Source organism: Syngnathus leptorhynchus, chromosome 20, assembly GCF_054491065.1.
Source record: "Syngnathus leptorhynchus isolate UIUO chromosome 20, UIUO_Slep, whole genome shotgun sequence".
In the NCBI taxonomy this organism is placed as follows: domain Eukaryota; kingdom Metazoa; phylum Chordata; class Actinopteri; order Syngnathiformes; family Syngnathidae; genus Syngnathus; species Syngnathus leptorhynchus.
Genome location: NC_141214.1, coordinates 1843609 through 1870937, shown reverse-complemented (window position 1 = coordinate 1870937; position 27329 = coordinate 1843609). Strand labels below are relative to the sequence as shown.

The 27329-nt window shown below is 39.7% G+C and overlaps 1 protein-coding gene across 1 annotated transcript; it reads right to left on the bottom strand.

The window, feature by feature from the left end:
* Positions 1–518: 518 nt before the first annotated feature.
* angpt1 (angiopoietin 1) lies at positions 519–22786 on the bottom strand. Its single transcript, XM_085900796.1, has 9 exons — positions 22436–22786; positions 13579–13734; positions 13360–13481; positions 12920–13152; positions 9050–9165; positions 8160–8261; positions 6484–6650; positions 3425–3555; positions 519–2016 (listed from the first exon to the last, which is right to left on the bottom strand). The coding sequence occupies exons 1-9, from the start codon at positions 22784–22786 to the stop codon at positions 1853–1855; spliced, it is 1542 nt and encodes a 513-aa protein (XP_085756922.1). The 3' UTR covers positions 519–1852.
* Positions 22787–27329: the final 4543 nt, after the last annotated feature.

Genomic DNA, 27329 nt, shown 5'->3' with positions numbered 1-27329 from the left:
TAAGAGTTTAAGAACATTGCAAACTACTTTTCTGAGAAGAAAATCAAACGCTGTCATTTGACGTTTAATAATACAAATTTACAGAAATGAGGCTGCAAATGACACAATTATGGAGGGGAAAGTTTCAAAGTAGTGTCGTCTCCGGACACCAACAAAGGCCAAATGCTTGTACGGAGGCTCTTCACACTTCACTTCAGCCGCTATTGATCACATTCCGCCGGAGGTGTCGGGTCAATTCAGGTGCTGACGGGCTCATAGTAGGTTGCTGGCTGCTTGAATTTGTTTAACCTCTGATTTGGCCCTGGAATCTAAACTATGAAGAGGTACTACAGGTCCTGACAGCATTTTTTTTCGGCACGTTGGCAAGCTGTCAATGGCACCATCATGTACTTGAAACCTTTAAAACTCCATTATGTGTGGAACAAGGAAGTTAACTTTGCACTATCTGGTTGGCCTGGAGGGAAAAAGACCTTTTTTTTCATAACTTGATTTTGAAATATGCAAATCTTAGTGCATCACATTTTATTTGGTAGCAACACAACACTGAGCACATGATACAAAAGATGTTTAAATAAATCAGTACATCTACAGTTTAATGAGGTAAAAGCAGAGTTTATCAGTGACACCTGTGACTAGTGTTTTTTTTTCATTCTGTTAATCCAACATTAAAAAAAATAGCTTTCCTGAAAGCTGATTTATATACAAACACATTCAATGGATCCGAATGTTATTCAAACATGTCAGTGGTAGGTTTATATGTTCCAGATACATCAAATTTGTATTTCTACCTTCCATGAATGCTCCAACAACACATTCTGCTGTCATAAGGTAAAAGTTAGGAAAATATGTTCCCATGAAAAATTTGCTGGGACATTGAATTTACATGTCTCATAGCCAACGCCAGCAGCATGAATAGAAAACAGAAACACTGATGAAGTGTCATGTTGATGCAACCTAAAAAAAAAAAGCTTTATCTTAGTTTGCATTATGATGATACAGGACAGATGGAATGACCATCAGTTAAATTTGCAACCATGACAACCAGCTTAATATAAGCCCTTATATATTATTTTTAAATGGTGAATGACATCCGTAATGTACCAGAATCATTTCACATGGCTTGAATATGTATTTTGTTCTTTTTATGCATGTGCAGATATAAAAGCAACATTTTCTACCAGACGAGTCAGTCGTTCACTTCTCCAAATGGATCTCCAACCACAACACATCAAAAACAACATTGAATATCATCACTCATAAAAATAAAGGTCACCTTCAAACTGAGCGTGCTTTTCATTCATCATGAAAAATATAGATTCATAATACAATATATTGTAATATACATTCACGTGATGGTGGATATTTGTATACAGTTGCCATACGAGATGAATACTTCAAAACACATCATCTTTATAACAATTAAAGCATTTTATTCTGTGAGCGACATTTTAATACAAAAAAAAAGAGACAAAAATGTGAGTTGTGTCCTCAGAGCATAAAAGTTCAGTTCTGTCCCGCAGTTTGTGAGTCCTCGCCGCTCTGTCCTTCATCCAATTCACAACGTCTTCATTCTCACAAGGAAAAAAAGAATCTTCATTTTCTTAATGTGTGTTTTGAAAACCTGAACACGATCCCAGTGCGGGGAGAAGAAGCACACTTGATTTAGAGAGTCCTTAAATAAATTTGTGTGTCAATCTGATCAGGAGCATAAATCATGCCTCCTTCTGTTTTCTTCCCCCACGGCTATTTCTCAGTTCATTGCGCAGGAAAAGGTTATGAAGCATGGCCGGTGAAATGAGATGAGGACAAATCTGGAAAGGTCCCATTGGTGTGTTGAATAGCCATCGAACGGCTAGGAAAATTCCAGCGGGCGGATCATCATGGCCGTGGCTCGTAGTGAATATCTGGGACCCTTAAAGTAGTGCCACTTGATACCGTTTACCTTCCCTACGTGCTGTCCTTGCACAAAGTACATGCCGTTAAGGTTGGATGGCCCGCAAGCATCGAACCACCAACCTAAGAAGAAGACAAAAAAGCTCATAAAACTGCAAGATGTGTTTTGTACAAAATATATCAGCTGTGATAGCAAGGGGGGGGGGAATCACAAACAAGCTGATCCAAATTCACTGTGTGTATACTGGATGAGAATTTGTCATGTCATTATCCCGAGGATCCAGATGTGTATGATTTTTGGCAATGAATTAGAATAAGCAGAAATTCAACATCTCAACTGTAAGGACCAAAAGTTCAAGTCTTGCTTGAATAGCAACAAGCTGTTATAAAGGATGCTTGAATCCGCATTGTCCATTTTGGCGATTTTTGCCGATTTTGCTGTCAACATATTACTGCCACTGGAGTTCAATATCAGGCCAGTACCTGTTGCTGAACTCTTTCGATACCTCACTCTATTTAAAGCACACAAGCATGTGTGCACCAGCTACACTGCGGATCACTGCCAAGTGATGGCATGGGAAAATCAGATTCCACTTTCAAGGTGACACAATTCAAAATCCCTTTTTCCCATCAAGAGAAATTCACTTCTAAGAGTCCAATACACTTGACAATGTGTACATGAAAGCGTTTTAAAAAAAATATATATATGTCAACAATGCAACTTTCATATTTTCAATCAGCGCCTCGTGAAGTGATCCGGTCAGATATAGAACATATGCAAGGCATGGCATGTGTCACGCACTCCCTTGTGTGTGAGACTTTGGCCTGTGACATTTCACAAGACTTGTCAGCCATCACTGGGAACGCGCTGCCCTTGTTGCTCGTGCTAATCACAGTGATGCCGAGTACACGTGAGCACACACACGTGCACGGCAATAAAAGTATGGGATAACTAGCTGACAAAACTGTATATCATTTCATAGAGTATTCCTTTGCTTGCCAATATCCATGTCATGTTTCGTGAGAAATTAACCAAAATGTCCGGAAACAAGAGTCGGTTAAATTTTATATGGGACCATGAGCTCATTTCTCAAAGGAGTACACGGTGTAACAAATGTGTTCAAGTTAAAACATGACTTCAAGGGCGTTTGCAGATAAATGTGCAAAGGTTTTGCTAATTTTGTCATTATTGCTGAGTAAGACAGAATTCATGGGTGTTCTCCACTCAGCGTATTTGATATTTCATATTGACACGTAGCAAAAATGATGGGTTGACTTTTTTGAAATGCTTGATAAGCTGCCAGAAAGCAGCTGAGGAGCAGCGAGGGTCACTAGGTTCCACTTTCAACGTGTCATTTTCAATCCCGTTGATGTTTTTGTGCGGTTTTATATTGTGCTCATTTTCCAACTTGTGTTTTTATATCACGGTATAGACGGTAACATTAGCCTATTATATATATTACAGAACTAATACGATGTGGTCATTGTGGACTCAGAAGATGAAAATGTTGACGTGTGGAACAGAACTCACCGCCCGTGAACATAAGGGCGCACTTGCATATGCAATTGTCATTGTCCACGTCCTTGGTGCTGAAGTCTGCTCCGTGGATCACCAGACTGCTCTGTCTGCCTGCCGTCCCGCTGTGGCTTTTCAGGAACAGCCTGAAAAGCATCAGGAAGGAGGGAGGCCGGACGAAAAACACATCGGGGTGAAGAGGAGTGTGAGTGACGGAAGGGCAATAAAGACACAACATGTAGCAGGAGATGTCTCCTGAGAGATGTTTTGTTGTTGGGAAGGAGCTTATATAGAACACCTGGAACAACATTCGGGAGATTGACTGGATATAAAATGACAACTCAAAGGGCACTAGAAGCAGATGTTAAATTGAAGACAAGAAAAAAAAAATCGTTTCATCATGGGTTAATCGGAACCGATCCCAATCGTTCCTACTGGAATCAGCATGGATCTGTTTAGCAGAAAAAAATCGGAATCCATGTGAACCTTTCGACCTCTGATTAAAAACCCCTTCAATTTTATGTATGACGATCGACCATCGTTTCAGTAGGTTAAATACCTCAGAGACGGGGTAAAATCCCTTTAACAAAGTCATTTCGCTTAAAAAAAGACGCCTTTATTTATACAGCTGTGTAAAAGATTGATGTGTCGAAGGAGGAGGAGAAAAAACATTCGGAAATAGGATGAAGGATGGAGACCTTATATCCTAAGTTGTTCGCTCTTCGGAGGAAACCTGTAATGTGGTGCAGACCAAATAATCAGGAATAACGTTTTGTTCCTGGCCATTAATCCATGAAAATCTCATGCAAATATTATGCAAGTCTCCAAAAATTACAGGAAACAAAATTAGGTGGTAGTAGACAACATACCAACTCACTTACGAGTAGAACGTCCCGTAAGTCCTAATTCCGAGTAACAAAACATGTTGTGTCAAGGATAAGGTCTGCTACTACTCTGATAAAGACCAGACTTTCACTTTTAACTCTTCATTTTACAAAGCCGCCACAATCTCTGTGTCGTTCGCCAATTGCCGAGGCAAATCATCGACAGGGATTTTCGACGTGACACTTTGACAGGCAGCTTTAGATAGTACACGTCTGTGTTTAGTGGAGGTCCGGCATATTTAGCAGACCATCTCATCCTCAAAAGTGTCAACAAAGCATTTCACTCCGCTATCAAAGCTATACAAAAGAAAACAACTGCAACATGGTCAGAGGCAGCATCAGATGTCTGTGAATTGTTTGCCTGACACCATTTCCAAGCGAAACTAGGTCACGGTGATTGATATCTCGTTGGATTATAAAAACACGTTCATCAAAGTCTCGCTAAAAGAAATTTGGGCCAAAACCCAAAAGGTTTCATTTTATATCCTTCCAATTGATATTAGAGACAAGCGAATGCGGAATGTTTCGCTTTCAATTTTCTAATTACCAATGAAGAGATGACTGGAGCTCGAAGAACATTTTTGAGTTTTCTTCAAACACGCGAGAGAAATGTCTTGGATTAGATTCATAGATTCATATTATACCTGAATCCTGATTATTTTAAATAAACCAATAAATAGCCTTTATGAACACAACTTTGTCTTGCCAGGTAATACCAAGAATGTTTTCTTGGCTCGGTTATTTTGGACTGCTCATATTTCTCTCCGTCTAAAATTGTCCGTACTTCACAAGGACCTTATCAATCGATATCAATCATCTGACTCTTGTTGTAACTATTCATACCTGAACGGTACCAAAAATAATCTTAAACTCAATATAAAGCAGACTGTGTTACTCACTTACATCGCTTTCAATAAATAGCAAAACGTACGCTCGTGAGTTATGACATTTAAACAGAGCGAGGTCCCTGAACGCGGAATGTGGCAGGACCTTCTAGTTGCTGTTGGCCCATGTTTTAGAAAAGCAATGAGCAAATGTTCTACAAAAAGTCTTTCTTAGGAACAAAGTCCAAAGTCGTTCCATTTTATCACAGAACACGGTTAAAATTAAGAGAAAAATAAAAAAAGGTCATCATCATTTAAGTCCCCAAGAGCCACAAGATGAAGCGCTGTCCTCAAAATACATTTCTCCAGATTAACTATGGCAAGAAAGCAAATAGCTCCACACTATTGGGAGACTTCAAGTAATATTTCTCTCAAACGAGTTGAGGTCAAGGTCTTCATATGTCACGAAATCTCGATGATTTTCCAATTTTCACAACAAAAGAGACTTGTTTTCTGACAGGAACCAGCAATACTGTGAAAACCCGAGAAGTGAAGATGTCAGGACGTTTCATTGGAGTCAACGATTTCTTGGAACGTTTGAGAAACTTCACAGCAATTTTCCCTTTTTGAGAATCCCAAGCATCTGCTGCAGTTTGGGGGGGTGTTATTACGAACCCTCTTAAGAATAAACAGAAACATTCTACACCATCAAATATGTCCGTCAAAGGACATTTACACAGACAACAAAGTGATCTATTTTAGTTGGATTGAATCCGTATCGAAAAGGGTCACTCCAAAGGATTGCATAACAAGATTGAATTGATTGGAAATGTTTCTGTCCTTAGGAAGATTTTTATCTCACTTCATCAATTAAAATGTTTCCGATTTTTGGTTCCTACATCATATTTGGTTCTTATCCTTCTGTACCAAAAGCAAAGAACCAAAACATTTGAAGGTGTTTGGAGATTAGAGATTAACCTTTCATATTTCATCTGCGCGTGTTTACATCTGGATCTGGTTTGAACCTACCTATTTGGAACAAGATTGGGTCACGTGACTGACAGGTGTGTGTGCTTGCTCGGGTGTTTCCAATCCCATCAATCGACCAGTCAATAAATAGCACACACACCTTTCCAAATTTCAAGTTTTGCCTTTTAAAACCACATCCGTGTCCAGAAAGTAAAAATTGTGTTTGTTAACCATTGCCAATCAATAAGAAGGTAGAAACTTCTTGTTTGCTGGAGACTTCATGAAAAACAACTACACAAGCAAACGTAGCTGCAAAAATGAATAATTAAGTGGCTTAGAGTGGAATCATCTTAAAAATGACAGAGCATTGCACAAAAACGAGTATGGTGAGAATTACCTGTAGTTCTGTTTCTCGCTGCCAATTTGAAAGCGATCATATAGTGAGAAGGCCTGGTGTCCGTCCCAGTCTGTCAGTTCAACGCGGAGAATGTACTGCCTTTGGCTTGTCAGCAGGTAAACATATTCGTTCCCCAACCAGTGCTCTGCCGACGTGCTTCCAAAACCCTGAAATCAAAGCAGACCAAGTCTTATTGGTACTGGAAAATAGATTTTGTAACCTTACACTGAAATAAAAGAAATGCTATTTTAATACAGTACTGCATGGCTCTGTGGATTGCAGACGCTAATAGCAACAAGTGGAAGGACATCACAGCTTTGACAAAAGTGACCCAATTGGGGAAAGAAGTGGGGTAATGATGATAATGGTGGAGGCAAAGTCTGTGTTTGTGCTTAGCGTGTGTGGTGATGAGGAATGGGAAGGAGGGAAAGTAAATATGGCGCATTCTTGGGGGCTTAGACATGTCCTGCAGAGTGAGTGGAAGAGTAAGTTAGTGGGCCCCCTTTTTATCGCCTCTTCTTCTTTCTATACAACCTATTTCACCGCTGAGTGAATATCAGGTCGGGCTCCTGTTGTGAAACAGAATCCATGTCAATATTAGTCTGAGGAAAAAACCAAAACTTTTTCTATAGTTGCTATTTAAGAAGAAGACCATCAGTCACCTTCCTTGCTTTCCACAATGTCAAAGAAAAGTTCAGGGTACCCCTCGTGGAACGTAATGCACACTTTGTGCACCTGTTTGATGCTGGAAGATTTCCAAGACTATTCTCAAAGGAGTTTAGTCTTTTTGCTTGCACATGTTTCCAATCCCAAATTTTATTTTTGAACGTAACAATAAAAAGAAAGTCCTTTCTTCAATTCAGGAGTGCGCCTAATTTACGGGAAGCCCACAGAAGCGATTTTATTTTCACTCTTAAAAAGTCACCAGCTATAACTTTTCTCAATCCCAGATGTTAATAGCATTATCTAACCAAATATTTCCCTTTTTTTTTTTTTTTTTTACAACAGCAGTCTGCGTAATACAATCTGACTTGGTATTCCTCTCGCTCGTACCATCTCAAAATGTCATTGAGCTCCTTTTCATACTGACAAGTAAATTATACATCAGTCCAAAAGGACTGAAGGGGAAATTAAACTAGAGACAGAAAGCAGATTATAGAGCAAAGTATAAACATATAGTCCATCTGATAATAAACTCTCAGCTATCGGAGGGGGCATATTGCGGTGACTTATACAGCAAAGTCACCATTTTGACCGCCAGTAATAATAACTGCAAATCAACATTTGAGCGTAGACTGAAAATGTTAACGCTGCCATTCTAAATACGCGTCGATACTTTTTGTGATGACAAACACATGCAAAACGCGCTGCAACAGAGGCGGGGAACTGTTGTTGTCATATTTACACACAATAATTTCCTGTTTGAAAAGGGGAAGGATAACATCTTGGCGGGTCTAAGACACCCTAGACAATGTTTCTAATACAAAAAAAGTTGAGGATGAATAACATCTGGCTGAAATGTTCCAAATGGAACCTTTTCAACACGTTTGAGCGCCAAAAAGCTCATTAAAACTATTGTTGCCACAGGATGTTGTGCTCATAACATCACATTGTTTGTTTTATGTGTAAAAAAAGGACCACCGATAATATCCCCTTTGTGTCGATGAAGATCTCACCATTTTGTATTCCTTCCACGTTCTTTGAAAATCCACACTGCCGTCTTCTCGATGTTGGATGACGGTCCATCCGCCGCCAGCTGTTTCCATGTTGCAATACACCTATAAATAAAAAAAAACAATAGACTTTGACAGTGCAACGTTGATAGCACCCAAAGGGCTGCCATTTTTTTTTTCATTTATTACAAGTAATACTATACAACTGGAACGTGATGAATTGAATATTTGCCCCGATTCTCAGCGGCATTCCGAAACAATGAAAGGTCATGTTTGAGAACTCGCTGTATCTACATCCCACTCAAAACTAATCAGCATCTCCTTTTCCCCTGGAGGTGTTCCTCATCACAGGGTCCAGATCAAAGTGGAGGTCCGGGATGGACACATACCAGGAGACACCTGGGTGTAATATGGCCCTTAACCTTGGACCTCGGTGTGCGTAAGCTGATAATGCAGAGCTGTGAGTCTATCTGCGGGGTTGCACGTTGTTTTGAGTTTGAGGAACCCATGTGGGGTAAGGGAAGGTCTCAGCCCACACAGCTGAACATACATGAACGCTGGCTGAGTCTAATTAAGGAAGTAGCCCCGACACGATTATTTCCAGGAGACGCATCCATCTCAAACGCAAACAGATGATTCCAGAGGTGGCCCGGAGAATGACGGATATCGTCCACTCACGCCTACTTGAAACCTCTCCGTTTATCAAATTATCACCTTCATCAATCAGTTGGTGGTGAAGGTTAAGAACATATCATCACGGGCATAACCTCAAAGCTGCCGAGAGTATTCACAGCTTGGACTCATCGGTGGTAGATGTCCCACGGTGGCTCGCTATCATTTTGATCTCGGGCGAAGAATAGAAGTAGTTGATTTTTGGAAATACTCCATCTTACCCTTTTGTTCTCTTGTAAATTGATTTGGATGTTGTAGACGCCGTTCTTATGAAAGCCAGCTTGGTAAAGGTCAGCGCAATCACGGAACTTCTTTTCTTCATCCAGGACCTTTGGGACTGCGGGTATATAAATTAAAAAGATCAGGGCACAAACCACAAGAGAATATTGGAAATATAATTTTTTTGCAGACCGTCTTATGGTGGTGGTATCACTACAAAATACAGGGACGGCCAAACATTTTCACACATACCAGAACAATAATATATCTGGTAAAGTGTGCTACTTTTATTTTTACACCTTTTTTTATTGGGTCGGTGGGTGGGTGTGATTTAATTTTATTGATTTGGATTTGAGAAACAAGTGGCTGGGTAACCATTTACAACACTTGTGAATAAATGCACAGCATATGATTTAATTGCAATTTTTTTTTTTTGTTAAACCATTACTGACTTTTGTTGCTAGTGTGATTTATGATATTATTGCAGAATGTAGCCTACCTATGTGGTTGGTGCCCCGCCACTTTTTCCACATAAAAGCACTACTTTTTCCTATAAATGCTAGAAAGTATATTTTTCCCGATTACGACCCTTAATTTTATTAGTCCCTTATATTCCTATATAAAGTTCAGCATGAGTAAGCTTCACCCGCGATCGGAGAATCAGAAGGCAGACAGCAAAGTCTCTTTGCGAGTATCTCGTAACTTGAAGATAAAATCTGAGGTCAACTAGCTTATTAGCAGAAGAACCCGAGTTCACCGTCCAGATTTCCCTCTTTCTCTCCGAGTGGGCTTCAAACTTTTGACAGAGCAGCTGCATCCATTTCCATCTGTAGATAATTATGGCTGCACTATTTTGAAACTAAGCATGAGGCTATGGACAAAATACTACAAGCTATAAATTTCAAGTTCCTGTTATAACAAGTGGTTTATATTTACTTTCCAAGCCCTTGTTATACTGATGGAAATTCCTTTCGCTTTTCTTTTTTAAAATCGTCTTTCTTCTCCCTCCCACTTATTAGGTTCACGTCAGTTTTCACCTCATTGTTTTTATTCTTATAATTGACGAGTCAAAGAAGATGTCATTGGAAAGTGATATGAGTCAGCCATCCTTTGCTTTTACTTTGATCCGCCTTTTGGAAGCAAGTCGTTTATTTGGGTCCACTACACTATTTGGCCATTTTGACAAAGTATTGGGTGTCGGTGACAAGACTCTCCTGCTGTGACAGGTCGACATTGCACCCCAGACTCTAATACAACAAAGGATAGCCCTGTCGGGCGGTAATTTACTCCGAGTGGGATGACAGCGGGGTACTTTGAAGCAGCATGGGAGGTTAATATTACTGGATTTTTTTTTTGGGGCCCTAAAATGACAATTAAAGCTACTCCCATTTCCCAAAGTCAAAGAAAAGCGCCGTGGGATTAAAAGTGCTGCCGTAAGATCGGTTCCCTTGTACCGCTTGCTGCCCAAATCTCCAAATATTATTTATGTCCCAATATTTGTGTGCAGTAAAATATTTAGTGATTCAGTGGGGACTCATATTCAGCAGGGGGTTCATGTGAAAAGACCAATAGGCCTTGGGTGTTTGCATAAATCAGTACTTGTTCCAAATGAGCCCAAATCCTGGAAGTGAAGAGAGTGAAAATTGGAACTAAATGGACTGCTATAGACATCAGTGCTCCCATGTGACTGCAATCAGTCTTTAAGTACAGCTAAGCTTGATTCACTACATGAGCCAATGAATTTTTTTTTTTTTATCCACATATTTGTTTGAAGGATGCACAGCGCGACAAAATTATGTCAGTACTATTTCACGATATCGTGTACACTCCCACACAGGCAATTTTTTTTTTATTAGCATTCAAAGTTATAATAATTACATTTTTATATGGCTAAAAGTTTGGTTTGGGACTTGTTATAAATATTAATTTAAATAAATAAATAAATATACATCTATAAAATATAAGACTTGTTCTAAAAAATATTGAAACAGATATCAAATGATATATTTAATCATATTTGATTATGGTGGGACATGAGGTAAGGTTCATTATACTAAATGCATACAATGCATTTTTAAATAAATAAATCCCCTTCATACCCTCTGCGTAAGAAGCTATAATAGTGACGAATAACACCAATTGCACGAGATAACAGAAAACTGTAAAACAAATTCTTATTTTGTAGCCAGCAACTTTAAAAGAGTGTTCTAAAGCTGTGCTCAATTACTTTTAATGGCAGTCTGCGGCTCATTGCACCCTAATGAGCTTTGGGTAATGAATACAATTTCCACAAATTGCCTCATCTACCCACATCAAAAATATCGCTTTGCACTGCAATATTGGGAAACACACATGGAAAAGTTGTACTTTTTGGACAAAACTCTGTGCAAGATTAGTGTTGTGAAAAATGAAATGACTAGCAGACATGAGTCAGCATATTATTAGGAAAATAACCCCAAAATTGCTTTTGATTTCTCCAGCAATTTTATGTCAATATACAGCAGTTAACACAAACCGCTGACCACAGTTTATAAACTGTGATTACAAACATAATCCCTACACTTGTTCTAACCACAAAAAAAAAAGAGCTAACATCTTTTTTTTTTGAATGTCTTATAAAAACAAAAGCTAGTGTGTCGAATGATCACCGAGATCAATCCATTCGCGCGTCACCTCATTCATCCCTCAGGAACTATTACAGTTTGACTTATTCAGGCCGGGGTTAGGAAAGGGGTGACCTTTGACCCTCAACCCTGAAACGCTCGATAGTGGATGGAAGAACCCACCACACGGCAGCAGTGGTCGATAAGGAGCTAGAATAAAAATAATCAAATATATAAAATACAATAAATAATAATAAAAATTCAAAAAATGAAATAAAATAAGAAAAAAAAATACGAATACGGGAAATCTCATTCAACTTGACAATTCCAGTAAAGCAATTTTTATATGTGCTACATTTGGATCGACATTAAGAGGCTGAGATAATACATATTCAGCAGGAAAGCCAAGACAGTCTCTAAGGATTCTGGCAATTAAATGTTGCATAAACAAATCCAGACTAAACGGATAGATTACAAGTAGGTCAGTACACCCCTGACCTTATATTGCATGCTCCATTAAAAATATGCAAGCAGGCAATGTCCATTAATCATGTTCGGCAGCTAACCGCGGCATATCATTTTTATTTTAGGGCTGGTCAAGCATTTTCTTGAGAAGTCCACAAATGGCCAACTTGCAACTCGTAAAATGATGCATGCGTGTTGTATAATCTGTCGTTTAGAATTCCGTGTTAGTTTTATATCAATATTATTTGATGAAAATAAGAACTGGTCAAGTTTGACTTCACGGAAAATTTGTGAGTTTATGTTATTACACGTGAGTCAGGCTCAAGAGGAATCAAATGATACTTTGTCTTTCTAAATGGCATTGTGTTTGACATTCCTATCAATAATTACACGCAGCTGTTTTATAAATAAACTTTGGAAATCAATTGTTGTATTACGATGCTTTTTGAAAGCCACTAAGCCTCTTTGACAGAAGCAGCCAGGTTCAAACAAGAAACACATTGCCGGCTTTATGCTGCTTTCATTGCTTGAGATTTTTATTGTCACTCTATCCCTGTGTTTTCCACAAGATTTACCGAATGGTGTCATCAGAATTTCAGAAAGTTTGGAAAATCTGGAGCATCTGCCCAGAGAAATAAAATACTTCAAAACAAGGTCAAGGAACATTGGTTCAGGATTTAGTCAGTTTTCTTTGCAGTGTGGTCTGACGAGGACTGATTGGCATTCTTTTGGAGAAGCCCAGGGGTCACCAAAATGGTGTCTACATTTAAAAAAAAATAAGATCAGGGTAACTATGTACCCTACCTCCATCTTTGGAGCAAAGATTGAGCAGATTGTGGACGGTGTCCATCATCTCCTGTTGCTGTCTTTGCAGGGCAGTGCTGTTTCCAGTGGCCCGGCTCAGCTGGGCTTCCAGCTCTATGATAACCCCGCTTTGCCTCCCAACAAGAACCTGGAGACTTCCTTTCTCCTGTTTTAGTGTCTCCAATTCTTCATGGTGTCTCGTCTCCATGTCTATCATCTTCTGCTCCAGCAGACTGTGAAAAGATTCAAGAAAAACATAAATAGATTAAAACAAATATATATTTTTAAATTTAAATAAATAAATAAATAAATAAATAAATAAATAAATAAATAAATAAATATTACTATTTTTTATACGTGTTTGCACCCTCTGCAAACCTTCCTTCCTTATGAGTTGGCTGGATTTGTTCGTTTGAATTGTACTGTTTGTTGTTGTTTACCTGTTCTTGTCATGGAGCTTGTTGATCTCATTTGTCTGGATCATTAACTGCTTCTCTAACTTGTTAGTGGAAAGAGAATTTTCCAGCAGCTGGATCTCAAGTCTCGACGTTTGATTCAAAACCTGAGATAAAGACACACGTGCACACACAAAAACGGTTTTGGCGTTTAGCAAAGAGGAGGGGAAAAAAAAAATCAAAGCATTAACAGCAGAAAATTACCTGTGTCTCAACATCAGTCAGTTTCCGTGTTTGCTCTGCAGTTTGAGAGAGAATGTTGGTGCCCATTTCCAACATGGCTGCTGTGTGATTGTGAACGGCGCTTTGCTGCAGTTGAGCCATCTCTGTTTTCATGCTTTCTTTGATATAATTCTCAATCTGCAATAAAAATAGACAATAAAACATCATACGTCTTACCATCGACTCGCTAATGATTTTGGTTTTTAATACCAAGGGTGTCCCAAAATAAATTGACACTTTTATTGGATGATATGTAGACACAATATAATAAATTGTACCATCTGGTGGATATGTTTAGGAATATATTTTGTTTTATAGAATCACCTGGGATAGGTTCCATACCCCACTCAATAAAATAAACAGATATAATGGATGGATTGTTGTAATAGGAATAAAAAGATGTGTTTTCCAACTAAAACATGCAGTTGTGTTCGCTTGTCGGAGTAATATCCTCACTTGGCAGAAATGAAAAAGTTAAACATTCTTTTTTTTTTTTTTTACAGCCGTGGGACACTCTCCGATTTATTTATTTTACACAAATATTAGCAAATCGTCTACTGTAGACTCGTCAGAAAAATAGACAGTGAAAGTAATTTGGAATTATAATATTACATGGCATTGTAGTGAATCATATAGCATGACTTTGTTTAAAAATGATTTCAGTACATTGTGAAACGTAAAACCACCGAAGTCTGCAGATAGTGTCGGTTGTTTTTTAAATGTAAAAGCTGGAGCTTTGTCCAGCTGTTGAGGATCTCGTGTGACAATCCAAGTCACCTTGAAAGAAGAAAAAGGTAGTGAAAGCACAGATGGCTGACGGAAACTTGAGCAGTTATGAGCAGTCTTTGGGGAAATGTGACAGGCTGCTGACTAAACGTACTTGCGCCGGTAATAAACGCCAAGAAACAAAATCGTCCGAAAACACCCAGTCCTCGAAATATGCCGATTTGAAGTGACCGCACTCAAAGCCTTTATTTAGTCGAAAATATTCCGTTGTCAGCATTAGCGACAGATACCTGGTGAATGCACATTAAATATGGCATCACTGCGGTTATTTTAGGTCATTTGATGAATTGAAATTGGATTACACCAGACGGTGAAATGCGGTTTCCAAGATCCCTAAATACAAGCTATTACGCCAACCGTGTGTTTTATTGCATCTTTAAGTAGAACATATGTCGACATTCCCTTCTGTGGTTGAAGGTTGCAAGAGAGGAATTCAAATAAAACACCATAGAAATACATTTCAATAACAATGTAGACTTCCAAAGAGACATTCCAAGAGGTGCAATAACAGGAGTATTTAAGTCTGCATATGTTTCTTTCCACCAATGTCGAATCCTTTTGGATCATACATGTAACATATGACTTTAGCGATGATGCAATTTGACCTGCACTTACCAGACTGATCGCATTAGCAGTCTAAATGTTTCATGTCAATACAGCTTCATCCATATATTCTAGTCAGACATTTTAGAACTGGCTAGGACCTCCAGAAAAACAGCCGTTTTATGTTATCCCTGACATAAATAACAATGCGTGTCACATAAAAGCATAAATCAAGATCCAAATGGCTATAGGACAAGTGTTTAAGTGAACGTACTCTAATGTGTGCACAGTTTGAAGAACATCACACACAGAATGGACGTATGAGCTCCCCTCGTATATACGCTGTGCATTATCACGGCACAACTGCTAAATTGCTTTCACTTGGGAGCCAAGAAGAGGATTATCTCGCAAGATATGACTCCCTGCCATCATTGTTACAGATTACTGTGAATGTTTACCACTTGTCTGACGTTTCGCTTTTAGAGCAAAGGGGGGGATCTTGAGCTTTTTCTAAACAGCAGGAGTGAAGAGTTGGAAATTGTAGAAAACACGACTGGGGATCTGTTACGTCTCTGCTGGTGAATGCGTGTGTGTGTTTGGAATGATGATGGGGTAACCTGTCTTCTGGGATGTATCTCAAGAAACCATTCCGAATCTTTTAAATGGACACTCCACCACCTAGACTCAAATCAGCACCCCTTTATGTATTCAAAACTTTCAGGTGGTGTTTTGTGAAGGCGTCATTTTCAAAAAAGATTTTTTACGATTCATCGTAACTGTTAGCAACCATTAAACACTGTGCTGCCAGATTTGATTTGAATGAATCACTATTCTGGTGTGTTTCTGTAAGTGATGAGTGCACGGGCGGGAATATGCTTGGACCCCACCCAGATTAGATAACCGTCTTTTGGGTATTTTCCGATTTTTCTGAGAATTATTCCCCCACCTTTTAACCCATCACCTGAAAGGAACATACGATCTGAAAATATAAGAAAATGTTTTGCAGATCCCCTGAGATATACTTGCCCCCCCTGACCCCCCCATGGAAAAAAATACTAGCTCCGCCAGTGACTGAGTGACATCAGGGCTTCAACAAGAATGCAAGCCGCAGTTCAGTGAGAATATGCGAAGAGATATATGAAATTTGCTTTGTGTCTGTCGTCACCACGTAAACAAATGAGAACATCTGGGGTAGTGGTACAGTTAATATTAGGACTCCATTTCGATGAAACAGGCCAAATTAAAAGGTAGCTTGGCCATAATTTCAGCAGTCACATAAAAAAAAAACGATATAAATTTTACAGTTTTTGGTTGCACTCACCTCCTTATCTGACTTAGTCTACTGCTTCTGTCTATTAAGATTACAGGTTTACAAGTTGGAATTCCTAGCCCAACCAATTAGGAAATTCCTCTTTTGTTGACATTCCAGCTTCATCCTTTTTTTCCCGATTCTGGAAATTCCCTACCTTACTTTGTGGGTAAGATTCATGAAAAGCGTATCACCTCCCACACCTCCCGTGTCTTTCAATTTTCCAATGTTTGTTGAAGCAGATTTCAAATAACGTCAATATTGCCGTTATACCGACGATACGGCATTCGGCCCGTGATACTAATCAAGTCGTCAATCTATATTTAGCATCAACTTTTTTTTGACACCCCCTCGATGATCTTGCTAAATAAGAGCGCCGCTCCTTCAGCTGTGTATTAGAAGGATATGGTCCCATTTTTGTAAGCGGCCTTACATGGTGTTTGTTTTTAAAGCCACTTTTAAAGCTCTCTGTCTTAAATGCTGTCAAGATTAGGTGAGTAACAACTTTGTCTGAACTCACAGTTGACTTGCTTGACCTTTTTGCCCCAGTGGCAAAACGCCAGTCGTTGACTCAACCACGTTTTTTTGGGTTTCTCGTATCATGTCAAAAAAAAGAAGCAACATAAATACAAAAGTAAGAAGGGACCTTGTGGGTTTTATATGGACATATTGGAAATGGGCGTTGTAGGTAGTCGGAGAAAAAACATGCAGAGAACCAGGTGGTCTTGATCACGTCTTATCTCTTCTGAGGCAGAAAGGGCATCCGGGAAAACAAAAGCTCAACTGATAAAATCCACTATAATGATAGTTGTTCATTTCTATATACGGTCATCAAATAATAAATATGAATTCAAATAAACATATATATTTTCCACAAGTCTATTTTCCCATATTATCCGGTTACACTCCAGTTCTTGATATTCATACGAGAAAGGACAAGCGTGGGACATGGGAATTCATTTCAAACCAAACAACAACAAACTTTGACCAATTTCTTCATCTAGAAATGGTAATAGTAGCTTAAGAAAGATTTAGATGTGTGACGCCATAAGAGAATCTTTCCTATGGGACACATTGAGTCAGGAATGCGCCTGATTATGGCTTTCTTGTGTCATTCGCTCCAGACAATGACAGTTAGCCTCAGACAAATACACACATTAAAGCTACGTTCTCCAGATGCTGCGCTTATTTTGGTTATTTTGGTGAAAATGAATGGACGTTTAATCCTACAATATCCCGTTTGTTTAATTTTCATCCAATTTTGCATGATGTCTAGGATTTGCAGTTGCGTACCATCACAAAAAGCTCCAAATTGAGCTGTAACTTAAGCCCATGTTTTCTCACTTTCTCCCCTTGCCTCTCTGTATAATATATCTCTCTTATAATGTCTGCTTTAGTGAGCTCACCAGACTCTTAGGTTATCACACAGAGGCCAGACTGTTTCTCACAAGCCATTTTCAAATCAACCACTGTCTGTCTTGGCTTAAATGGTAATTTTTTTTTTTTTAAACTGTGTGATCACGTATGACGAAATGACTTCTAAATGACGCGCAATGGAAAGACGAGTTGCGGTAGCCTGACTAACATGGCCACATGGAAGTGCTTTAGTGTGACCTGGGGTTTAACTATGAAGAGGATAATAGATGCCGCTGTTAACCATAATGTGCACTTCATGCATGGCCACTATTGTGTTACTGTCCAGCCAGCTTCCATTTGAAACACTTGCAGCTGTCCGACCTTCAACGGATGATTGATGCAAATGCACGCCGAGGTCCCGAAAATGTATATACGTATATGAAATAAAATTAAATAAAAAACGAGGAGGTCGGTCAGCTCTGTTGACACCACTCAATGAAACTGCTACTGCTGCGTGCGGGTTCTTTAATAAACACGCCGACTTAATTAATATGTGTCTTCACTTAACACAGGTGTCTTCACGTATGTGTCAAACCTAAGGCTCGGGGGCCAGATACGGCCCACCGCATCATTTTATATGGCCCGCAATACTAAAATTACCAAATGTCTTCACTATAAAAATAGAGAAATAAAATCTATAATAGGCAAAATGTATAGTTAGAAACTGTGATGTTGGACACATTGTCACAGCCTCTTTAAAGTTTTGCTACACGAAGAAGATCATCCTTTTTGATGATGAACAGGCCATTACTTAAACTAGAGATGAATTCATCCAAACATGGACTTGCAACTGTCAAACAGTCCTCCTCATCCACATTTGCTAAAATGGACAGGAGTGTGACATGGGATCATCTACGCACACACACGCTGTACAATTTACACAAGGATTACGTGCTGCTGTCTAGCTGAGCTGAGCTGAGCTGCAGACATGTCATGTTAAATAAACATCAAGAAAAGCATTTGTGTTGCAGGTGTGGAAGACCAGACGAGAGGCAACGCTCACCTCATTTCATCACTGACGGATTTATGAGGGAATTTTTGTAAACTATCTGACAGGGAGCGAAAAACACTTATTAATCTTTTGGCTACTGTAAAAAAAAAAAAGAGCACTGCAATTTTACTGTTTGTCTTTTTCAATAGCTTCATTTTCTGTTTGACATTGATAGCTGGCCATCCATGGCTTTAGTCATATTTCATCATTGTAGGGGCAACTCGAGAGCAAAAAAGGAAACAAGCGTATCTGAGTGTTGCTTTTAGAAACCCAAGCAAGATTGCGACCAAAACCGAGCCATCCACCCCATTAGTCATTTCTCGTCCACACTGTGGGGGAGCCAGACAGTTTATCTTCTCCCCAATATCACGCACTCACTCCGTATCTCCCTCTGTCTCGCTTTGTATCTTTACAAAGAGTCATGCCATCGACTTCACACAAGCTTTTCTTTTTCCAAATGTACCACCTCTATCAACCATCTGATTGTGATTCTTTGGTGTAAAAACAACTCTTAATCTACCCGTATGAACTCGAATGGAAGGCAACATTTTTTTTTCCTAGGGAGCCTCTGGAAAGAGGTTCGGTGTTGACAGACAAAGACATTTACTCGGAGCACATGTGTCGAGGAGAGTTAAAAAGACGCTGCGGGGAGGTTTCGGGCTCAGAAGCACTATGTGGGGAGGCGTGAGGAATTTTCGCCCAACTTCACTCCAAATGACAATTTTTGGATGCGAAGGAATCAAACAAAAGTGCTTACCGTAAATGTAAAAATAGTAGGAACGTAATCAAGAGCAATGAATAAAAACACACTGGGGGGGTAATAAATCAGCCACAAAGCACCTTCCTTGCCAGATGCAGCAATAAAAGGAACAATTTCTCAATATTATCCTTTGAGTATAAAAAAATGGACGGATAGCTCATCGTTGAGTTCAAATGCCGGGTGGCATCCACATTACAAAGATCCAAAAGAAATACTGATGCAAAAAATATACATTTCAAAAAGAAATAATATTATATAGAATAATATTGCCCATCGTAAAAGGAGGCTATTGTTGTGATTTTTGGAATTTTCCAAAAACGAAACCAGTGTATACAAACACAGTAAAATATAGTAGAAGAAGAATTAACATTTATTTGATATCTTGGGCAATTTGAGAAGTATTTGATTCGACAGAGTGGAAATCTAAAGTTGTGTAGTTCCTAAGGGTAAATATGAAGAGCAAAGTGTCACCTTCAACATTTCACTGGATGCCAAGCTCCAAGCCATGTTTTCAGAAGCCATATAAATCACAGAACTGTACAAGGCTGTTTTTAAAACAAAATAAAGCACCCCCGAGAGAGTACGTTTGTATATTGACGCATAGAAAGCAAACACGGTGCTTTCTTTACAGCTGCAAAATGTAAACCGTGATGTCAAGCCAAGCGACCATCCGGATGATTTACTGAAACCTTTATTGGCAATTTTTCTGTCACGTCGCATGGATTTTTTTGGTGTGCATCGCGTGCTTCTGTAATTTCCACTGTGTCCTGTCAATGACTTGTTTGTCGGGTCAGGAAGGAAGAGCTTTTTATTCCTCGGAGAATGTCCTTGTCTATCGGAATAATCCAATTGTTATTTTTGGCCTACGACTTTACTGAAAATAAACTACAGCAGAGGAAGTTGTCCCTAAACTGGAAAGGTTATTTCTTGGTTCTGTACTGCTTGGCCCTCTGATAACCTTAAATAGAAATAATAATAATACAAATAATAGTCATAATAATAGAAATAAAAAATATCTAAAAAATATAATAAAAAATATTCACCCTTTCTTGTATGATCCCTCAAAAAAAATTTAAATCAGTGTTTATCCAGCGCATCATGCTGCTTGAGAGGCAGAATGATGAGAATTTCACAGGGATAAGACGTTCCACCCCCCCGTCCCCCGTTCCCCTTTCCCTCCCCTCTCTTTGTGGAACAGCTTAGTTTGGCACGGACTGTCGTTCGCAACAAATCCCGGTCTGTGCTACTTTTGACTGAGAAGATCTATTACTTACACTCCCGAGGGCCGAGACAAAGTTTGGCTTGCTAATTGATCACCTTTGCCAAATTTTCATTATCGCTGAAATCTTAGAAGTGTAGTATCTGTGATTTTTTTTAAAAAAGCAAGCGGAGTGCTCACTTAACCTTTGTTTTTGTTTTTAAATCATCTCTAAAGGCATTCATACCGCTCATTTTCATCCCAATATTTATTGAGATGTTTACTATTTACTTTTAAAAGTGCGAAGCAGCTTGTTTCCTGTGGCCGATTCCGTCTGAGAGATCAGAGCCCGGCTTGTCTGAGATTCTTCCCCGGTGGGCAGGCTGGGGAAGTAATCCTTAGACAAACACACGGCACCTTTTGACTGGTCAGGAATGTTATCAGGGTCCATATAGTCTCCCCTGCATCCAAGTTAAAATGCTTCCTCGACAGGTTCATCTTTTTCTGACACCTCTTTCATCAGGCCCGTTTGAATTGTATTCCAAAGTGTCAATTGCCAAATGCCCAACTGTCATACTAATCTACTCAGGGAAGACTTATGACTATATTAGCAGTGGTAGCAAGCGTCCTCATATGCTTCCATTTTTTTACAACGGAGGATTTATCCTCTAATGAGGTCTCATTAGTCAATCTGTCATTCACCCAACGCCGCTTTGCTGTTTTCTTAGTATCACTTAGACTATCTTGGAATTGTGGGGTCCACCACACTAAAGATAAAGCTGGTGTTATTTCACCCCTGGCCTTTTGTGGCACGCTCACTGCTTTTGAACAAACACATAGAAAAACGATAAAACAAATAAAAATATGAAAAACTGCTCGACCGTGTGGAGTGAAAAGCATTTTCAAGAGAAAATGGAAAGCAGGCACTCTGCCGTGTTGCTGGGACAACATTGCGGTTGCTAGAAAAGAAACCCAAGGTGATGAATTTGGCGCTTCCTTTGTCATCTATCAAATCCATGAGGACTTATTACAGACTCGTAATGTCCATTTGCTCTCAACAAGTAAATGATTTCATTGATCTTATTCAATGACCATTTTCAATGTATATCATTTTTTGAATCTAATCTTTTTTTATACTCATATTTGTCTTGAATAAATAAAGGAAGCATTTAGATACTCTGTCTTCTCCAACTCTGGTGTCTCTTGGGGCTCTCACTGACTTCCTGCCATTAAAGAGACAAGCCACTAGAGAACAGAGGGGGGGGGGTGACTGACGTATAACTACTTTGGCTCTCTGGCTGACTCAGTGTAACGGACTGAATTCATCATTCACTTGTTGACAAAACAAAAACAAAGATGTTGGATGTACGACTTGTCGCCATAGAGAAGTCGAAAGAGGCTGAATTTTGAAAAGAACCCTTTCCACAAAACTGTTTAAGGGTAATTACGGAGGATTATACAACGCTATTGCTTGAACTGACCCTATTACTGGAATTGTAAGCCTATTGCGCAATAGGTCCTCCCCGTTGACTTTTCACACTAAAACTGACCCCGCAGCACAAAACACTCTTGGAAACTTTCGGAAAACAGCAAACACTGCTCGGTGAAGTCTCATTTTAAAACCCAAACAATAAATTGGGCAAAGCCACAAACAGACGCTTTGCAGAGACCACACACCCCACGGGAACACAACCATCTCAACAAACACTCTCCAGCAAAGCCACTTCAAACGAAATCCATCAAGGCTTGTTGAAGCTGCAACGCCTTTTTCACTGCTGTTCTATTTTCGTCAAGCAGTGATGCAAGATTTTCTCCCGAACTTGAACACCTCCTCACCTTCTGTAGCCACTGGGTGTAATTCTCCATAATGTGTTCAAGCTGCTGGATCTTCTGTTTTGGAAAGTCTGGCTCAGGTGGCGGCGAGTCTCTCTGGAGGGAATTGGCGTTATACTGCGGGCTTCCGCTTTTGGCCTCCCTGCAGGAGGAACCGTCCCCGGCTGCCCCTCCTTCAGGTAATATGAAGGTGTAAGTGCACTGGCCATGCTGGATCTTATGGAAGCGTCTGCTGCCGCTTCCTCCGCTGGTGCTATCGGACCCTCGCCTTTGCTCGCCTCCTCCGCAGCTCACGATCACGACAATGGCCGCCAAAGACAGCAGGTGAGATAGGAAAGTGTGGCACAGCATCATATCAGGAGCCCTTGATCTTCTTTGGTCTGCTTAGCTGAACTTTGGATGTGCATCAAGAGGCTGTGAAGAACATTGTTGGTCTCAGATGTATGCAGTCCATCTTTACATTGGAGCGCCACCATTGAAAGCCACTGTCGTCCTTGAGATAGCTCCTTCAAGTTTCCTTGCAGGCCCCAAACCTTCTGCACAGCTCGTGCAGGGTGACAACTTGGTTATCTTCTTCCACGTAAGCCAAAGTCAGCAAAAAAAAGTGTGCATCAGTCAATCAACACTTTTAAAATAGGTGCTGGATCATTTGGGATGGTGCCGGTAGACCTTCCACCCCCCACTGTGCTTTCTCCCTTTTGCTCTCTGGCTTAACAACTTGCAGGGAGTGAGAGATACTCTCACTGAAGAACAGTTCCAAGCTTCCAGCACACTCTGAGCCTGCCCCTTGTAGAGCCTGCGGAGGAATGTGAGTGTGTGCATGGACAAGTTTGTGTGTATTGTGTGTGTGTGTGTGTGTGTGCCTGGCAATAACGGACCCCAGCACAGAGGATGTGCTTAGCCTGTGAGAGTCGGCTTACAAGCGCTCGGACTGGTGGCTAATGTGGCTAATGAGTTACTTTTTTGGCTCTGGCAAAAAATGATTATGTTTAACAATGAAATTTTACTCGACTTGCTCGGGTCTGTTTCTTCACCTCACCATTCCAAATGTTCCTCCACTTTCTGTTTAATTTCCACAATTTTAGTTCCTCTGTGTGGGAGCCGAGGCTTGGTGTGAACAAATGCACGAGGCCGACCCAAGATAACAAAACCCCCCGAATACCCGAACTGTGTAAGACAAAAAGCATGTGCAAATATTTCTCCCAGTGCTTGATGTACTCTGCTGGTGTTCAGAAATCCAGGCCCCAATAACATCATAAGGGAAAGCGAGTCTTTCGGACATAATTGAAACCAACAGGCAAGTGTGAACATCGGAATTAATTCATATTTGATTGGATTCTCTGTTACATCCATCAGAGGACAGCACATGATGAAACATGTTCCCGAAAGAATTCTCTCAAAAGGCATCTGGCTGAGTTTTTTTTTCAGATTTAAACGGTTCAGGCTTTTATGACCTCATTTGACTTTCTTCCACGGAATTGTGACTCATTAAACTTTCTTGCACAGTCACTGTCTAGGCTTTATATTGCCATTGGCTTACTTTTCAATCACTGTCAATGTGCCCGTTGGCTATGCATAATAATTTGACGCTAACCAGTAATTAGACATTCCAATATGATTTCGATGTGGCTACGGCTACACAATGCAGCAATATTTACGTGTTTACATAGCACACCAGGAACGTGCTATAGACCTCTACCTAAAAATTTCTTTTTATCTGAAAATCAGAACAAACACAACCACTGTTTCTTCAGTTTGATCTTTTTTCCTGAAAAGAGTCAGCAAATGAAAACATTATTTTCATCAGCGCTTTCCGCCAAAAAGTTTGACTAAAATGTTCCAATGTATTTTCAGACAATAAGGCACATTTACAATTGTTTATTTTTTCTTTAGAAAAAAATATTTTTAGCGGTGATTAGATCAAATTTCTGCTTTAACAGATTACTTGAAGAAATTGTTGTGACCCGTGCCAATTAGAATAATGATGTCATAACGGTGAGGAGCCATTAACACACGATGGCTGCTATTCCTCATTAACCCGCTCGTACTCGCCGCAAGCCTGGTCTATATCTGATGTCAAAGCAATCGTGCCCAATCCCTAATTCCTCCAATGTGACGTCTGGGGCCACACAAACTAATGCTATTCCGAATATACAATATATATCATTTGATAATGATCTGTTGCACTTGATTCATTTCACGCAACACTTGTCGCAGTTGAATATATATTTATTGCGATGCCGGGAAGTTACACAGCTACGAGTCAAATTTGTGTTTTACAAGTTCTATTCCTCATTTATTAGTACAGTAAAATGGTTGTAAAAGTTCAAGTTGACGTTTTGTATATTGTTGCTAACCACGTGCTACGACCGCATCTGTTGTTGCTTTGTTCACTTTCAAAGAGGCTAATCACGTACGGCCGCACAAACTTGAAATGTCGGACCCGTTCCCAAAAACAATATTGTCCCAATCATATTTGACCATTAAGACGTCACTCGAGCCCTGTTTGCAATTTTCAATCATAAACTTGAGTGTGTGAACACAAGTACAAACAAAATATGACCTTTGTTGCCGCAAAACTGCCGGAAAGGTCAGTTGGGGATTTGGCGGGAGCGCCGCTTCTCATTTGGCTTTAAACAAACACACGGCAATGTCGATCCACAAAAACACATTCGATTCCGAGCTGTAATCATACGTTGGAGTTTTCGTGCCAACTCTGCCAACCTTTGTATATTTGTAAATTGATTTTATTGCAAAAATAAGCTTCATCATATTTTAGCTTCATATAAACGGAGCATGACAGAGTATTGAAAAAATAAAAACAAGTCATTTCATGCACCGACTTGAACAAATAAATATACGGGCCTGACATGCTTTTACCATTTAGGGTGGTTCTCGTCTGTTTGGACAGTAGTGAGGTCCTGATAATGCTGCACGGACTTTCTGTTGCGCAAGAAGCAAAATGATATTCAAAATCTGACAGTAAAATATGTTTTGGATTTATATTATTGTGATTCTGCACGCTGGTTGTTACACAATACTTTTTTTTTCTTGAGCCACAAAGTTACGCTAATATCAGCAACAACAAAAAAAGTTATTTCTGGTGTGTGGTAAAAAGAATAGAGTGTAATAAAAAATGCTCTGGGTGTTTTTTTTGTCATGATTGATGATTTTTTTTAAATATCAGTCGTTTTGTTATTTTGTGCACTCTTGACTCGTAGTAATTTGACCTTATCGGTTTCATGTCAGCAAATTAGCTCAACGTTGGACAGGTGCTATAAACTTGCCCGCATGATGTGTATGTTTAACAAAATTCTGTCGCACCAAATAACGGCAGCGGCGTTGAAATGGTTTACATCATGTCACCTTTTTTTTTTATGGGTCAGAGGACCGGCCCTAAACACAATCAATGAGCGGCCCGCTCGCTTTGCCTTTAGGACACGCGAGTCACGGCCCTCGATGCTTGTGAATGTGTCACGCTCCGGAGCTGCTGTTACCAAGTCAAAATAAATGGAAACTAATTTAGCAAATAGGGAACAAAAGCACCACCACATGGTACTTGACCTTTGTGACCCATGGGTTTGACCAACTTGATGATTTCTCTGGTTGTTTGTTACTTCAGTTGAAAGAGTCAAAACATTTCACGTCGCAGTAAATTTGTGACTAATTTGATGAGGGATTATATTTATTTTAGTGTTGATACTTTTTGTGATATTTTCATTTGCTATGGATGGTACTCCCACAGAATAAAAACAGGAAACTTTAGTATGGACTGCCAAAATGTGATGGCACATGTTTTCAATTCTTCTTTGCGGAATTCATAAAAACACCAAAGATTCTTTGTCATAGGTTTTTCTAATGACGGCAGATTTTCGAATTTCTGCGGTCTATCTGAGAATGTAGCATACATATGCGCTTTTACAAAACGGTAATCAACACCAAATGTGTGTCGCAAGGAAATGGTTGACATCATCGATAGCATCAATCGCAACCCCTGCTGACTTTTTAGATTCCCCGCTCTCATTCATCCTCCGACTACGATGATTGAGATGTTTTCGACTAAACACCTTCATATGCGGAGGCGAGCTTGCCAAAAAAGCGCCCCACACGTGGAGATCGGGCCCGACGTTATGGCCTCTCGGCGCTTTATTAAATCCCACTTGGCTTGTCGAGGCTATTTATGGGGATTATATGGAACACCACTCTCAGGAAGATACGTGCTAATCCCAAAGTGCCCAGTGAGAAGGTGAATTCCCAAATGAAGAAATTAATGACTCAGCTTTTTTTCTTTTTCCCCCCAGCACTTAACCAGGAGTCTCTTCTGGGGTCGTAAGTCAACGTTCATATCCACCTTTCATACGGAACATGTGGACTATTTGATTTCTGTCATGTTGAAATGTATTGGGGATTACAAAATGTAAAAACAACGCTGGTATTTGCAAAGAAAACTGTCATGCTATTGAAACCACAGTCTTTGATGAGTGATTCATTTTAGGTGTTGAACTTTTTGTGGGATTTAGACCAGTCCAATGGGAGGGCATGACTTAGATTTAATTTGTGGAAAACCATAAAGATAATGGCTTTGAATATTATGAATACATAAAAAAAAAAAAAAAAAAAGAGCTCGACAGCTGAAGGATATCTCCATTTTGGCATTCCGAGTTCACAACGCAGCTTTACTCGATCAAATTTGAATCCCCCGAATGAAAGAGCTTTTATCTCCATTTACGGTGTTGTTTCGATCGTCTTGAAAACGGAATTGAACCCACTTGGGATGTTTCAGATAAATCAATCTAAAGTTGGAGGAGAGGGTTGAGGCTCCCACCTTGAGGCTGGGTGTCAAGGAGGTGTCACCAGATTGTGTCCACACACACGAGTTCTCCTGTACGTACAGTTA